General features: G+C 54.7%; 1 protein-coding gene across 7 annotated transcripts in view; it reads right to left on the minus strand.

Annotated features, from left to right (window-relative positions):
* Positions 1–1,568: 1,568 nt before the first annotated feature.
* Ehmt1 (euchromatic histone lysine methyltransferase 1) overlaps positions 1,569–15,956 on the minus strand; it is a 123,664-nt gene continuing 109,276 nt past the window's right edge. For all 7 annotated transcript variants that reach the window (XM_048813232.1, XM_048813233.1, XM_015505746.2 and 4 more), the window contains 9 exons: positions 14,413–14,567; positions 13,430–13,597; positions 13,187–13,331; positions 12,317–12,394; positions 10,969–11,084; positions 9,947–10,033; positions 9,589–9,667; positions 2,999–3,174; positions 1,569–2,817 (listed from right to left, as the gene is read on the minus strand). In XM_048813232.1, the coding sequence (XP_048669189.1) occupies positions 2,637–2,817; positions 2,999–3,174; positions 9,589–9,667; positions 9,947–10,033; positions 10,969–11,084; positions 12,317–12,394; positions 13,187–13,331; positions 13,430–13,597; positions 14,413–14,567 (1,185 nt within the window). In that variant the 3' untranslated portion in view covers positions 1,569–2,636. The remainder of the gene's footprint in view (positions 2,818–2,998; positions 3,175–9,588; positions 9,668–9,946; positions 10,034–10,968; positions 11,085–12,316; positions 12,395–13,186; positions 13,332–13,429; positions 13,598–14,412; positions 14,568–15,956) is intronic.

Raw genomic sequence — 15,956 nt, forward strand, 5'->3', positions numbered from 1 at the left:
AGCCCACGGCACCCTCCTGTTCCAGAGCAGGCAAAACCACTCTGGATCCAAAAAGCACCCCACCCTGTGGGGGTGGGGACCAGTGGGAAGGGCAGGACAGCAGTGGGAAGGACCTCTACCCGGATAAGCAGAAGGCCACCTGGTGAGGGCGCCTGTCAGACTGAGCACTGCACTGCAAATCAAGCCTTCACACAAACGTGAAATTCAGTTTCCCACCCAGACCCCACCCAACCAGCAAGCGGGGGCCTTCCCACCTGCCCACTTTTCTCTCATGGCCCAGGACAGACACTGGGGCTTTGTCCAGTGTTAACAATTTGGCCAGGTAAGGGGCTCTGGTTGCTACAGGAACTCAAGAATCACCTCCATGGTTTTAGATTTAACCCCAGGTTTTACTTATTTTTTTTATTAATTTTTTTACACTTTGCAGTTCTAAGGAGCAAGCCCAGGGCCCAGCAGAAACTAGGTAAGCATTCTACCACTGAACTACACTCTCCGCCCTGACCCTGGGCTTTAGATTTTAATTTATCCAAAGAGAACAAAAGGGAAGAGGGGAGATGAGGCAGATCCTCCCATCACAGTGCCACCCAGCCCCACCCCTGGGGCCACAGTGACCACCATAGGGCAATCTAGGTTCAGTGAGACACAGCAGCCCACATCAGGCTCACGAGGTGGGTTCCTGTTTCAAATGGTCAAAATTGGCCATGATGAGGCCTATGGAGGGGCCCTGGCCCCACCAGGTTTCCCCCTTTATTGCTCACCTTCCCGATGCCCCAGAGGTCCTCAGCTGGCCTGGGTCTGATTCAGCACACAGCTGCTGTACATCCAGCACCTGACCCAGAACAGGCAGGTGATCCAGAGGCAAAACGTGGTCAGCTGACCCACTGCAAGCCGTCCCAGGTTACCTCCCCTCCCAGGCCTGGTGGGGTCAACTGTGCCTTATATCCAAGTTCCAGGCAGCTCCTTCTGCCACCTCCAGGCTGAGGTGATCTGCCAGCTCTGCATCACAAACCCACCCTGAGCATGTATGGGCCAAGGTCCAAGTGCTCCTGGAGGAAACTGACCTCTTCCCTGGCCCGACAGCGCCTGACGTGGAGTGGCCACAGCCTGAAGGAAGGCACCCTGCTCAGGCTGCTTGCCAAGTGCAGGAGGGCTGCTCTCCCTCTGTGAAGCGCCTAATGAGTGAACTATGTTGAAAACCAGCGTCTCTAATCTATTTTTCATAGAGCTTACAAGCTCTTCTGTGGCGAATGAGGCCAGCCCTGCAGGAGCACAGCAGGAGGCCCAGCTCCAGCCCTACTGTGCTGACCAGACCCACTCAGGGATGTGGGGGCTCGCCTCTGCCTCACAGAGGCCTTTAGCATGATTCCTGGCCCCAAATCCTGGCGCTGGACACACGCACGCACAGGCACGCCAGCCACCCGGCAAGGGCACTCGCCAAAGGCTTCCCTGCAGTCTGCACGGGGGACGTGGGGCAGCAGGCAGAGCCTGGCCCCAGTGCCCAGGGCGGCACATGCATGTGTGGGGCTCTGCAGAGACCAGCACAGCGTGGTGCCACAGTGAAACTCCACTTAAAGTACTTCTTTTTTATTGATTTCATTGAAAACAGAACAAGAAATGGTCTGAGCCAAAAGACTGCTCTTAAAACTGTCAAAAACATTTTAACAGAAAAAATAAACATGACTGCAATATGAATGTTTTAGAAGAGTCACACAAAAAAACCCACGGTTGCTGCACTAGTTACAGTATTTAGAAAGGTATATGCCAAAAAAAGTACATGACCTGCCAGGCCGCCACACAAAAGGCGACGGCAAATTTATTCAACTACAAGACTAATGTTTTAAAAAAGTTTTTCCTGCATTTTATTCTAAAATCACTTTGTTCTCTTTTTACAGTTGATAGTTTATTTTCAGGTGGTGAGTAGAAACCACACCAGGTTCAGCACCGTTGTCTGTGTTGTGTTTATTCTTTGTCTGTCCTTGTGTTCGATAAGGGTAGGAAGCAAATCAGCTGACTCGACGTCATCGCAGGTGGCTTCAGATCATCAGAGGGGGCCAGCCTCAAGGGCCTGGCTGGGCAGGTGCAGGTCCATCTGCACCAACTGCTTCCTCACAAAGAAGCGCCAGTTAGAGTTTTGATACATAGGACTAGATATAGGATTTCTTTAAAAAGCAGACCCACGTTTTCTGCCTGACCTCGCCCAGGCTGTGACAGGAGGGAGGGTTCTCCCTGAGGCACCTGGGAGCAGGCACCAGCCACATAGGGAGAGGGTAGGCAGGTCTAACGGAGCAGCTGTGGGTGATGGTGGTTTTGGCGGGTACCACACAGGAGTCTGGGCTGGACTGGAGAAAAAACCAACCCAGTGGTGGAGTGAGGACCTCAGAGATCAGAGGAAGAAACGAGGAACGTCGAAAAGACAAACCACCACGGGAAACTCACAAGGTCACGCCATGTGGAACCCCAGCGTCTTGTGAGGCACACAGTCCAAAGTGTGCCCCAGCCTGAGCAACAGGCCGGGTTGCCCCAGGTCTGGAGCACTGCTGGGGGGGTCTGCACCCCTGGTCCCTCTGCACCGCCTCCTCTCCTAACCGCAGTCCATCAGAATCTGATCTCCAGCCTCCCGCTGGCCCTGCTGCATCTCATAGGGGGTCAGTGGCAGCTGCGGAGCTGGTGTCTGGCAGGCCGTTCTCCTGGGCCTCCTGAGAGGCACTGGCCTGCCGCTGGGCCAGGGCTGAGCTCGAGTGCCGGCACTTGGGGGAGCCACAGCGGCAGCTGAAGAGCTTGCCCTTGATGTCCCAGAAGCGTTCCCCGTAGTCAAACCTGGGGGAGCAGAACTCAGCACCTCTACAGCCGGACCCAGGTGGTCAGGCAGGCTGCCCTCCCCAGACTGTCCCATCCAGGCTCTGATGGTCAGAGAGCGCCCCACTCTGGCGGCACATGTGTGACCAGGAAGCAATGCCCACACCCGCCCCTCCTGCTGCACCTGGGAGGCCCTACGTACCCGAGCTGTTCTCCAGCCTGGATCAGGCGGGTGCTGAAGAAGGCGATCCTGGGAAACCGCAGGTCCTGGTGAGACATGAAGACGCGCACGGGCACGAGGTTGGGCTCGCAGTGGTGGTTTATGAACCGGCTGACGTTCCCGTAGAACCGTGCGTCAATGCAGTACACCTCTCCATCCTAGGGGCGAGAAAGCAAGATAGTCGCGGAGGCCGCAGCCCAGCAGTGGCGCCCAGGAGTGCCCTCAGCCCCGGGACACTCAAGGGATCTTCTCCTGAGGGCTGTGGCAACAACGCAGAGACTTGGAAGGGCAGGGCAGGGCCTCTGTATAGACCTATGCCAGGACACAGAAAGAGGGCTTCTTGCTAACTTGAGGGCAGAGAGGACCAGGGCTCCAGGCAGCCTACAGACTCATCTGGCATCACAGTAGGATGGAGACTGGGTGAACTGCACCGACCCAGGAGCCCTTCAGATGCAGAGTTTTCCACCTAGGGATCCAGACTGAGAGATGCTGCTGCTGCCTAAGCAGAGGCTGCATAGTGAGGAACACAGGAGACCCAGGTCAACAGCAGCAAGGGCCCGGGCACTGTCCTACAGGATTGCATGAAGCTGCCCAGGCTGGACAGACCCCAGGTGCTTCCAGGAGAGGCTGTGACCACCCTTGCTGTGTACCCAGCCTGCACCACCAGAACACGACAGCCTGAATAGCTGAGCTTGCGGTATGGATACCACACAGCAGAAGACCATCAGCATGTCAGGGAACAGCCAGCTCAGAAGAGCACAACCAGGAGGAGATGTGCTGAGAAGACATCTGCACAGACCCGAGTCCTGTGGAGGAGAGGGTTGGTGCCAGAGGTTGCTCCTGGCCTCCTGGTCACATCTGCATTAGCATTCACGGGAGGCCCAATGGCACTCACAGAGGCCCAAACCCACACCAACCACAGGGAAGCACAGAGCAGGAGACAGCTCCCCAGTGTATAACATTGGGATGAGGTGACGCCTGGACTCCAGGACAGTCAGGGTCGTCGACACAGACTAGTTCCCTCCATCAACACCCCACAAGAACAGATGCCCTCAGAGGCCACGGTGGGAGCAAACTCCACAGCAGCCACCAAAATAAAAGACACAGCAACCCATGACCTGGGCCTGCCCCAAGAGGCTCAGGCATGCACTCCATGGGACACCAGGAGGAGGACAGCCTGATGTGTCTACCCCAGGGGAACTAGACCCTGCCCTGGGGTGGGTGTCCTTGTGCAGAGGTGATAGCTGCCCACAACCAGGAGAACCAGGGTGCTCCCAGTGCAAGACAACTCAGGAAGCAGAGGTCTCGGAAGAGAAGCAAATGATAAAAAGAATCAGGTGTGGATTCTAATCAAAATCCACCAGTGTTAACTCGCCACCAAGAGGTCACCAGCTTCAGGGACCCTCTGGTGACGGTGAATGTCAAACCAAGTGTCTCTTCACAGTCAGTCACCTCAATGCCTTCTGTAAAGCCAGCAAGAGCCAACCTCAATCCCGATGTCCTGAGTGAAAAGGCTGAGGGAGAGCTGCATGTCCCGTCCTGACAGCACGCTGACCCTGTGGTGCAGGACAGGCAGAGAGGGTGACAGACACACACACACACACACACACACACACACACACTCTGTACCACTCCTTGTGTGAGAAGGACTGTGCCTACACTGTCACAGTTCTACAAATGGTTACTGGTAGCAGAGGATAGGTGCTGTGGTCAAAATATCTCCACGTCCTTCACACTGCCCAAGTACATGTCAGGAGGTGGCCAGGTCCTGAGGCAGCCCTGGGGGGACCACACCTGAGGAAAGGGGCTCCAGAGCTGCCGCCTCTCTGCACAGGGACACAACAAGTGGAGGTGCTGATGAGGCACCAGGCCATGGCCCTCACCAGATGCCAAGTACTGCACCAGAGCCCCTGTGGTCTCTGAGCTCCCAGACTCAGGCAGCAGGCACAGGAGTACTAAGGACATGGACAGAAGCAACATACTACTCTAATTTTAAAGTATGAAATCTTCTGTGAGATTAAAAATCATAATTCCAAAACGTAAATGAACTGAAATCTCACTAGTGACAACCACCGAGAAACGAAACACAATACTTCATGTGTCCTGAGTGGAGCGTACCCAAAGGCCCCACCACAGAGGCACCCAGCACATCCAACAGTCATCTGTGCCTACTGCCGCTGGATGACAATGAGGACCCAAAACCAGAATTCCCAGCAAACAAGATTTTCACTGTAAGAGACACAAGAATGAAATCAAACCAGCTGGGTAAAAGCCCTGCATCAAAACATGGACTGGAAACATCACTGAGAACCAGCAAAACCCTGGTTCCTTCATCGCTGGCCTCCGGATAGAGGGTCTAGCAATGCACCCTAACAGCAGTGAGAGCTGGGTCTGAAAGTCATTCTCCAGAAAGGAAGACAACGCCCTGGGCAAAGGGCTGGCTCCAGGTGTGGATGGGCTGGACGGAGCAGCCTGGTGGGTGCCAGAAAGCAGGAGCACAGGAGACAAGGAATGGCTGTAACTGGTCAGAGCTCACTGAGCAGAGAAAATCCACAGTCCACAGGGCCACTCGACCCAGACGAAATAAAAAGACCAAACTTGCTTTGCAACCCATAGTTTTTATGCCACCTCCTCACCCTGGAACAGGCAGCTAAATGGCCAGTGTGAGGCTTCCTGCCCCCTCCCACTAGGGTGATTCGGAAACTAAGGTTTGTTTTTTATAAAGAAGCATTTCATTTAACAAATGTACAAGGGGTGACATGACAGAAGCCCCATGAAACACAGCTCAGAATCTCCATGGTACAGAGACGTCAGGTGAAGGGGAAGGGGAGGACCATTCCCATCCAGAGGACAGGAATCAGGCGCCACAAATTTCCTTCCAGGACCCGCTGAAGTGAGGGAGATGTGGAAGGGCAGAGGCAGCAAGGGCAAGATGGTGAGTGAAGTCATCAGGGCAGGGCCAGGCCAAAGGAGCATGGAGAGGGTCTTCCAAAGAGGTCAACTTCCTGCTTGGCATAAGTGCTTGTGGACACAAGCAGGGGACCCAATAGAGAAACTAAAGCAGATGTGTGGACACAGGGAACACCAATGAATAGCCAGGGGAGCGGGGACAGGAGAGGAGATGACGAAAGGAGGAAATTCCAGAGACCATAAAAAGAACAGGCCAAAACTCCCCCATTGGACTCCCAGCTTGGGGGTCCCTTCTCTTTGGAGAAGTCTGTCACTGGTGCTTTTGGAATAAACCTGCTGCTTGTTTGCTATCTCTGTGGCTTGTTCTTCAATTCTTTGCTGAACAGAAACAATGAACCCAGCCCCCTAGACGGAAACAGAAGAACACAGTACCTCCGACAAACTGCCACTGAGCTCCAGCCCATCCTCCCAGTTTGCAGGAAGCACTGGGGCAGGGACCAAGGTAGCCGGCACACATGTGTGAGACCTGGCAGGGCGCAGCATGGTCATGGGACAGCCCTCTCCTTGTTGAAGAGCAGCTGCCTCCGCACAGATGCCTGGCTGGTGCTCACCACTGACCACACTGCAGGGACTCGCTTTCGCCCACTGGAAACACAGGGTGCCCATCTGCACACCCATTGCCCAGACGCCAGAGGGGAAGGTGCTTCCTGCAGGACTGGAGCTCAGGTGGGGTCCCCTGGTTGTTGCTCTCCTTTGGTGCTTCTGTCCAGAACTATAGGCCCAGAGATGACACACAGAGCTTTAAAACAACCCTCCTCTCACCCCAGGAACTGCCCCATTCTGCACCAAGCATCCCCAGGCTTCAGTGGCATCCATGGTAGCCAACAAGCACACTCTCACATCTCAAAAGAATCTCCAGTGAGCTCAGAACCCCAGAGACACCCCCAAAGGACAGCAAGCTGGTGTGCATAGCCCTTGGGGCACACAATGGCCACCCATCAGCATGTAGCTCACAGATCTTCAGAGGCAGTGGTGCACAATGCAGGTCTCCCAGAGACCAAGGGCCACTCTTGAGCCTCAGGTCCCGGCGTTGGAGCTAGCAGCCCTTCCAGATCTGCCTAGCCCAATCAGCTAGAGTCCCTCCCACAACAGAGACAGTGAGGGCCGTGCCCTCCTTCACACGTTCCTACTGTAGAGGCTCCTGTTGCCAGTCTCAAAGAGGTCTTCAACAGGGTCCTCAGACACTGGTGCAGCTCTTCCTAAGTTTATCTGGTCAAGAAACCCTCCAGCTAGGTCTGTGGCAGATAAGACACAGAAGGCAGCTTAGGGCCCACACCCCCAGGGCCCTGTGAACAGGGTAAAGCTGGAGCAAAGGCCCAAAGCAGGTGAGAAGGGGCACAGGTGGGGCAGGATCTAGGCAGGGCACTTGAGATGCTGACACACTCGGGCCCTGAGACAGTGGTGCTCAGGTGGACACAGTGGGGTGGGCTCCCAGTGGAGCAGGGGCCTGGGAGGCACTGGTGTGCTCAGGGGTCAGAAGATGCAAAGAGACCTCACAACCCAAGAAGACAAGCAGTCCAACCCAAACAGGCCACATGTTTAAAGCTACTTCACAAAAATAAGATCTAAGAACATCTAATAAGCACAGGAAAATGTGTTCAATACTGTCAACCACCCAGGAAATGCAAATTAAAACAACAATGCCTGGAACTCTCCTCTGTTGCTGGTGGGAATACAAGTGGAATAACCACCTTGGAAAATTGGCAGTTTCTTTTAAGGTTGAATGTACTTTTACCACATGACCTGGTGACTCCACTCCCAGGTGTTTACCAAGAGAAATGAAAACTCACACCCTGGATGGCTTCAAGTCACAGCAGGTAGTTCCCAGCAGAGAGCTGGAAACAACGGGGCCATGTGCAAGCACAAGCTGCTGAGTCAGAGAAGCAGGCAGCCACTGTGGTGTGGCTGGCACGACACAGGCAGACACAGACCCCTCACTGGACATCCTAACGCAGGAAAAGCTCACCTTCAGGGAAGGCGGGCAGGCTGAGCAGTTGTGGGGACTCAGGTGGTGAACATCTCCTCTTGGCTGTGGCTGTACCAGCATGTGCACTTAGTACAGCTGAAATAGACTTAAAAGGTAACCCAAAGGGAAAAGCAAAAATCCATTTGATTAAGGGAAGCTCCACAGAAGACTCAACATCAGACCACAGAAACCCAGGGTGCACCAGTCGCCTGGGCCACTCGAAGGGATGCAGTGTGCTTGTGAGCCAGCAAAATGGTGAATCCCTCAATAGCTCCCAGCGCAGTTCCTCAGCTCGGCATACCCCCAGTGAATCCCACGGGAGTTTCAAGCTGATTTCAAAACCTACATGAAACAATGAAGACCAAGGCCCTCGTCAAGGGCTCCAGTACATGTGGAAATCAGTACCTGAGACTTGGGTGGGCAAGCCCAGGCACTGGGGACACTTGAGCTGTGGTAACAGTCACTACAGCAGGGAGGGTGGTCTCCCAACCAGGGTGCAAGAGACAGGCATCCAGGCGGAAAATAAAACCTGAGCTGACCAAGTCCATGGGGCATGGACCCAAATGTGAGGGCTCAGGGTGACTTCCGGGACTCACTTGGGTTCACACTCTAACTAGGGCATCACAAAAGCCAAATAGGCATACAGGAGAAGACTGGTAAGTCAGACCCCAACAGGAACAAGGACCAAACTTGCTGAGGGCATAGCGAGGAGGCAAGAAAGCCACACAGGAAGGAGGCCTGTGGCACCCAGAAGAGACACAGCGTCCACCAGGACAGGCACCACCAATCAACAGGAGGAGCACTAGCCACAGTTCCCAGGAGAAGCCCCCTATAAGTCACAGCACCCACGGCACCGGACGCCTGCCAGGAGCACACAGGCTGCCCTCGCTCAGGCCTGGCGTCCCTGCACACGCAGACATCAGAGAGCCAGAACCCCAGCACCCAGCCTCTCTTGGGGAGCATGTTGTTCCACGGTGCTGGGCCTCCCAGGAGAGGACTGTGGGGACCACAACCTAGGGTGGATAGGGACCACAACCTAGGGTCGAGGGCAGCTGTGGAGGCACTCATTTGCAGGGACCATACTGTTTCTGCGGTCTGGTGGCTACTGTCAAAGGTGAGAAAACCTCACGTCCCCACCGACCAGTGCTGGCTCGGCATCTCCGGAGTGTTCTAGGAGAGCACTTCTGGACTCAGGAGCTTCGGGGGGAGCAAGTCAAAGGCTCAACCAGCAAAGTGCTCCAGCACTTTGAGCCATTTGAAGGGATGTAGTGGGTTTGTGAGCCAGCAAAACGGCGGAGGCCTCGACAGTCCCCAGCGCAGTTCCTCAGCTAGGCATACCCCTAGTGAACGAGGGATGCGCCTGCTGGCATTCTGGCCCAGGCCTTCCATCTATAGTGCAGTTCCCTTCTGTCCCTCTGCCTGTCAAGCACACAGCCCCTCCATCTCGGGCTCTAGAGGTGCAGTGGGGTGTGAGGAGAGTGGCCTGCAACATGAGCTGGGCTCCCCCTCAGGAGTCCACTCCCTGTCCAGGGCTCAGTAGGTCTGTCTCCAGGGCCAGCGGCACAGAACTAGAGCTCACACCCACATTTCAGGGTTGCAGCCAGCTCCTCATGCCCAGCCCCTCACAGCACATCACCTTGTTGTCTAGGTCGAAGAGGTAAGAGTCTTCTTCCCGAACATCGGCTTCCGAGTCTGAGATCAGCTCCCCGACATACCTGCAGTGAAGAGGGGACAGTGCGCCCACGGCCCCATGAACAAGCTTCTGTGGTCATTCCTGAGGCAGAGCATGACTACAGGCAAAGAGTGTGGGCAATGACCAGTGGCAGACAGTGAGCTGCTGCTTGGAGGGCGAGTGTGACCAGGGCCTCTGCTGCACCCCACTCCCAAGCGACTGGATGCGCCTGCTCTGAGAGCTTTTCCTGGAGTGCAGACATGCAGGTGTCCCAGAAATGACTCATGTAGCCAGCAGACTGAGTGACCCCAGACCCACTTACTCGCAGACAAAGGTGCCCAATGGGATGTCCTGCAGGGACCGCACGCCCCAGCCCATGTCCTGTGTCCGATAGAGCTGGAGCCTTGCCCTGGAAAACAGGGAGAGGGGAGATGGACATGTGCCCTGCACCCAGACAAACTCAGCTCGGCATGTTCTGCAGTGAATGGCAGGAGTAGATGAAGAGGAAAGCCCTGGTTTCTTATCTGAGAACCATACAGCTCTGCACGTGGCCGGCAGTAGCTCACACCCAGGAAGCTGGGAGCACAGACTGGGCCTGATGCCAAGGCACGGAGTGCAGCAGCCCTGCCTGTGCAGCAGCTTCCTCACTGTGGCTGCCTGTTTTCCTCTGGGTGGCGTGGGGACCAAAGATGCTCATGCATGAAAGCCCTACTGCCAGGGCACGGGATGCTATGCTGTTGGCCACCCAGGCAGTGACATCAGAAGGAGCTAAGCAAGCTCCTCAGAGCCTTGGGCACTGAAGCAGACCATGCTTGGGGAGTCTCCCGCAGTTTTGAGGACCCCTCAGAGCCACACACATCCTGTTGGCCCATTCATGGGTCCAGGGGATATGGCAGGACTGGGCTTGTCCCTGGAGGACAGAGAAGAGCAGGCTAGCCACAAGCACTCTGTCTGCACTCCAACACAGGCCACGGTTACTGATGTCAGACCCAAACCTGGGCAGGCTCGTAGAACGGAGGGCTTGAGTGACAAGGAAGAAGCCTGCAGACTAGCTGCCATCAGATGTCACCACTGGCTGCCAGAGACACAGTCGGTGAGCACAGAAGGCAGCAGGAGTGCTCTGTTAGGATGAAGTCCGTCTCATTGAAGAAGGGCATGGGAACTCAGGCTGCATCACCGCCTCTGCCTTCGGCGCCGTGCCCAACACCACCTTCCTCTCTAGCTGAGTCTGAGTGGTGCACGGCTGGCCGTCACAGGCTGCGCCCTTTCTAGAGCACAAGACATCGCTCCACCCATACCCACACACTCTAGTCCAGGGTGACTAGGCACCCGCAGGCCTCCCACCTGAGACCATTCTGCACGACACGGTTGCGGCAGTTCCTCCAGCAGGAGCAGGCGTGGTTGCACTCGAAGATCAAGGGAGGCTCAGCCATGTTGAACTCTGGCAGGAGTCGGCCGTCCTATGGACACACAGCAGCTATGAGGGCTTAGCAGAATCAGTTGCTTTTCTTTCCAAAAGGGTGGACACAGATGCATTTTTATAGAGTGTCCAGTGTGGCCTCAAATGGACATAAAACCCATGATTTCTAGTCAAACTCTGAAACACCTGCTGGGGAACATGGGGTAAAGCTCTACACCAAGGGTTTGGAGCAGAGCCTCGCCAGGAGCTGAGTGGCTGTGGAGGCTTCAGGGAGCTCACCTGGTCCTTGCTCGTCCACGGTCCTCCCTGCCCTCCTGCCTTGTCTTCTCAGTCAGTCCAGGGCTACAGCATGGGGGTCCCCACTTCCTTTAGGTGGTTGGCACCTCCTGGACACTCCTGTACACTTGACCTTGCTGCTCTGAAAGTCCCTGCATCTGGGGACCCCACCACCTGCTCCCTTTCTACACCCCAAGCCAGACAAGGGTCGTGTACACACCTGAGCCTTCGGAGTATTCTGAGCAGCTGCAACTACCCTTGGAATACTTGCTCCTGCCCTGCCCTGCAGGAGCCACACCCCAGGACAAGATCTACTGGTACCTGCCAGCTCTGCCAGCCCTCTCTTGGTGACCTCCTGTCATTCAGAAAACACATTTCACGCTCCACAATTTCCTCCTCCTCTGAAGATCCCTTGGGAAAGACTCTGCTGTCCCCATTCTCAGCCTGCTGCTTCTTCACCCAACACTCCAGCCCCTCCCACCAGTGACCCCTGGACTCCCAAACCAAGCCTTCCACTATGTTCCTGAACTGCACCCTGGGCCTTTGAACCCTTCTCTTCTTAGCTTTTCCCTCAGGGCCTCTCACTGGGCTTTTCCTGCCAGCACCTGCTAGTCACTTCCAAGCCCGAGGCTGCCCTGGCCACCCTGCCCAGTGATGTTCCCTCCATCCAGCCCAGCCCCAGCCTGTACCATCCCTCTGTGTATCTCACACCACTCACACTGGCAAGGACAAGGCAGAGCTCAGCAGACATTGCAACAAAGGTTTCCTCCTGTGGCTGAGCCAGGCCAACTCCCAGTTCCAGGACCCCTGGAACCGCCCAGAAAAGCCCTCCTCCCAGCCTGTGGCCTCCTTCTGCCTATGCACACCAGCTCACCTCTGGTTCCCACTCCCCAAGTCGCTGGGACAGTCTTGGAACAGGAAGTGACGTGTTTTTGTGCCCCTCCTCCAGCAGAACTTACCCCGCAAGCACATCTGCAGCAAAGGAACAATCCTCACCTTATCATACCAGCAGCGCATGCTGAGCTGGCCACACATGCAGGTGCTGGAGGAGCAGTCGTCTATGCACACGCAGTACTGGGGATGAGAGTAGCAGGGCACCATCAGACACGGGCAGACTTGGCCCCCTACTCTTCCTCCCAGTATAGTCATGGTCACATGTGTTGCAAATTGTCAAAATTACCCTTTGTCTGATATGGTCTTTCTCAGGAGAGCCAGAAAGGACACTTGGGACATTAAGAAAGTCACTGAGTGCTTGAGGAGAGGAAGGGGAAGTCAATGAGGCACAGCCCCCAAGGAGTTAAAGGCCAGACTCCACAGGAAGACGAGTCAGGGCCCACAGCCTCTCACCTGAGGCCGAGAACCAACACCCCAGGAGGGTGGTGGGGCTACCCACAAACAAAGCCACAAGGACAGCCTTTGAGAAGGTCTGATTTCAGCCATAAAAGGAAAAGACTGCAAGTCACAACTACCTGGTGGCCTGCACAACCCCACAGACACTTGTTAGACTGCACCCTGCAGTGGGAGCTGGGGGCCAAGGGTGCCTCCAAGGCTCTGCATGGGACTCCTCTCCTTCCTGACCCAAGGACCAGGCAGCACCAGCACCCTGAGCAACCACAGGCTGGGGAATGCTTGGCCCTGCTCTGGACCAGCAAAGCCTAAGAGGCGGGCCCCGCGGCGTCCAGCGTGGGACTCAGGATCCTTTTTCTGGCAGAATCTTCTTCTGCCCTCCAACTCCTTTGTGGGAGGTAACTGCTACAAAAATACCACCATGCCACTGCAGCCCTCTGCTGAGAGTGGGAAGAAAACCCAGAGCCCAGGCTCCCGAGGCCCCGGCTCCTGGTCTGTCCAGTGTCCCTCCCCACCAACCTGCAAGTGAGTGATGTTCCTGTCGATGCTCATGGGGGAGGTCACGCAGTTCTGGGAGACGTACTTGTAGTTGGTGGGGCAGGGCTCGCTGTCCACAGCGTTGACACAGGGGATGGGGATGCGCTCATAGCCTCGAGCAATGTCTCTGCCAGGGATAGGGGGCCATCAGGAGCTCTGCCCAGCGGGGCCTGCTCCCAAAGGTCACAAGTGCCCACAGAGCTGCTGGCTCTGGGGCCTCCTCACCTGCTCACCGTCTTCTCAACAGGGGCGGGCCTGTCGGGGGCCGAGTCCCGCAGAGCCTTGCTGGTCTGCAGCGCGCTCCACACCTGCGAGTCGAGGCTCGCGCACTGCAGGGGTGTTTCTCCTTCCTTGTTTTTTAAGGTGACATCTGAATCCCGAGAAAGAAAGAGGCTAAAAGGAAAAACGTAAGCCAACAAAACATCCAAATCTGAATTTATAAGAGACAAAGATGAGATTTATCAAGTGAGTCTACTGGCTAGGAACAGAGCAGGGTCCACCTTGCCACGCCCTCCACATGTACGGCCTAGGGCACCAGGCCTCACTCTGCCCCACACCCAGTGGTCGCAGGAAGGGTGTGCAAGAACTAGGATGGCCAGTGATTTTTATTTCAGATTTATCCACAGGGATAAGGGGAGAGACGACGGGGAGAAGACTCTGTTCTGGCCCTGAGCAGGGTGGGCAGCCAGAGTGTGACCACACTGATGGGGCCACAGCCTCACCTTGGGCACAGCACTTCAAGTGAGGCAGCAGTCACACGTTCCCTCCTTCCCCAGAAGCAAAGACTCCACCCAGGACCCCACCAGAACAGGGTGTGTTTAAAGAGGGCCCTGGGCAGCCAATATAGGCTCTACTCACAGCTCTAGCCTTGTCTACAGGGAACCCTGCTCCTGGGATGGGACACCCAAAAGCCTCTGAGGGCCTCACTTGGAGAAGAACTGTCCCCACACTGCTTCCTGGTAGGAGTGTTAGGTCTAAGATTCGGCCCAAGGTTCAAACTAAGAATTTGGGATTCTATAGGACCACACTCCCTAAGCCAGAAACATGCCACAGCTGATCTCAGAGGGGACTGGGAAATATGCTCCTTTCCCTGCAAGACCCCAAGGACACTTGTCCACCACCAAGAACAGAGGGCTGCACTGGTGTCAGACCTGGTATGGACATGACCACTGAGCAGCCCTCAGGGCCGAGGACAGCAACACACTTACACGACACAGTCGTAGCGATTCTCCCTGGCAGCGATGTGCAAGGGTGAGTCTCCGTGGATGTTCACGGCGTGCAGGTCACACTTGGCAGCCAGGAGTATCTCAGCTATGTCCACACAACCCGAGAATGCAGCCCAGTGCAGGCAGATGTTTTCCTCCTGGGCAGAGACACAGTGAGAGCCCCGTGAACGACACTCCTGGCCAGGTGCAAGGTGCTGAGACCAGGTGATAGCAACCCCTCTGCTTTCGGGCCTGAAGAAGGGCCTCACAGTCCAGAGACCAGTTTCCTACCTGAACTCCACAGCACCCTTTCTTCCTATTTTAAAAGTCAAAATTGTAGTATAGCGCATGCCTGTAATTCCAGCGGCTCGTGAGGCTGACAGGAAATCTCAAGTTCAAAGCCAGCCTCAGCAAAAGTGAGGCACTAAGCAACTCAGTGAGATGCTGTCTCTAAATTAAATACAAAATAGGGCTGGGAATGTGGATCAGTGGTCCATTGCCCCTGAGTTCAATCCCTAGTACTGCAATGCCTCCCCTCCCCAAAAAAGAGTACTTTTAAAATGGGGCATGGGGGGGAGGACACCCAACCAGAATTATACTACCTTAAATGCCATACATCATTTACATAACCAGTGGGACACTCTTCTATTTCAAAAACTGACATTCTTTCCCAAATAGCTAAATAGTTTCACAGCACTAATGCTCGTTTAAGATATGAAAACAACAAAACTATTTAATTTAAAAATTACCTTGAAAACTACTTTAATTTTGAGGGGACAGGGGGTGACAGGGGATTGAACCCAGGGGTGTATTATCACTGAGCCACATTACCAGCCATTTTTATTTTGAGACAGGGTTTCACAAAGTTGCTTAGGGCTTCACTAATCTGTTAAGGCTGGTCTGAAACCTGTGATCCTCCTGCCTCAGCCTCTGAAGCTGCTAGAATTATAGCATACATACCACCGCACCCAGCTTAAAAAAATGTTTAAGTAAAACAAAAATAAAACATGGAAAAGTATTTGTGCTACATGTAAAACAGATAATTTATAATTAATTCACAATTAATAATGGTAAGTTTCTTAGAGCATAATTGTGGGAAAAACAAAAAAGGGTATTACCATGATAAGGAGCTTACAGAAGACAAAAAAAAAAAAAAAAAAAAAAAAAAAACATAAATAGGAGAAAATGTTGAGCCCTATCAGACAGCTAAGAAGCGGGCTTAAAACATCAACAATGATATCTCCAGCTGGACAAAATGCAGCTCTGTGGGAGGTGACACCCACAACCCACCACCCCCACCTCAGCTGAGCTCTTCAGCCCCACCCAGAGGGCCTGGGGACATTGCTGGTGCCTACTGTCCAGCGCACTGCCACCCACTTCATTTTCCTCTCCAGTGTGGTGCTAATGCCCTCTATCCTGTTTTTTCTCCCATCATGAATAAGTCTTCTTCAACTGTTGGAGGCACGCTGTGCTGCCACCTCAACACCCCCCTTCCTCTGAGGTCTGCCTCTGCTGACCTCCCCTTGCTCCGCCCCCTCCCCTCCCCT

Source organism: Marmota marmota, unplaced genomic scaffold (genome assembly GCF_001458135.2).
Source record: "Marmota marmota marmota unplaced genomic scaffold, marMar, whole genome shotgun sequence".
NCBI lineage: Eukaryota > Metazoa > Chordata > Mammalia > Rodentia > Sciuridae > Marmota > Marmota marmota.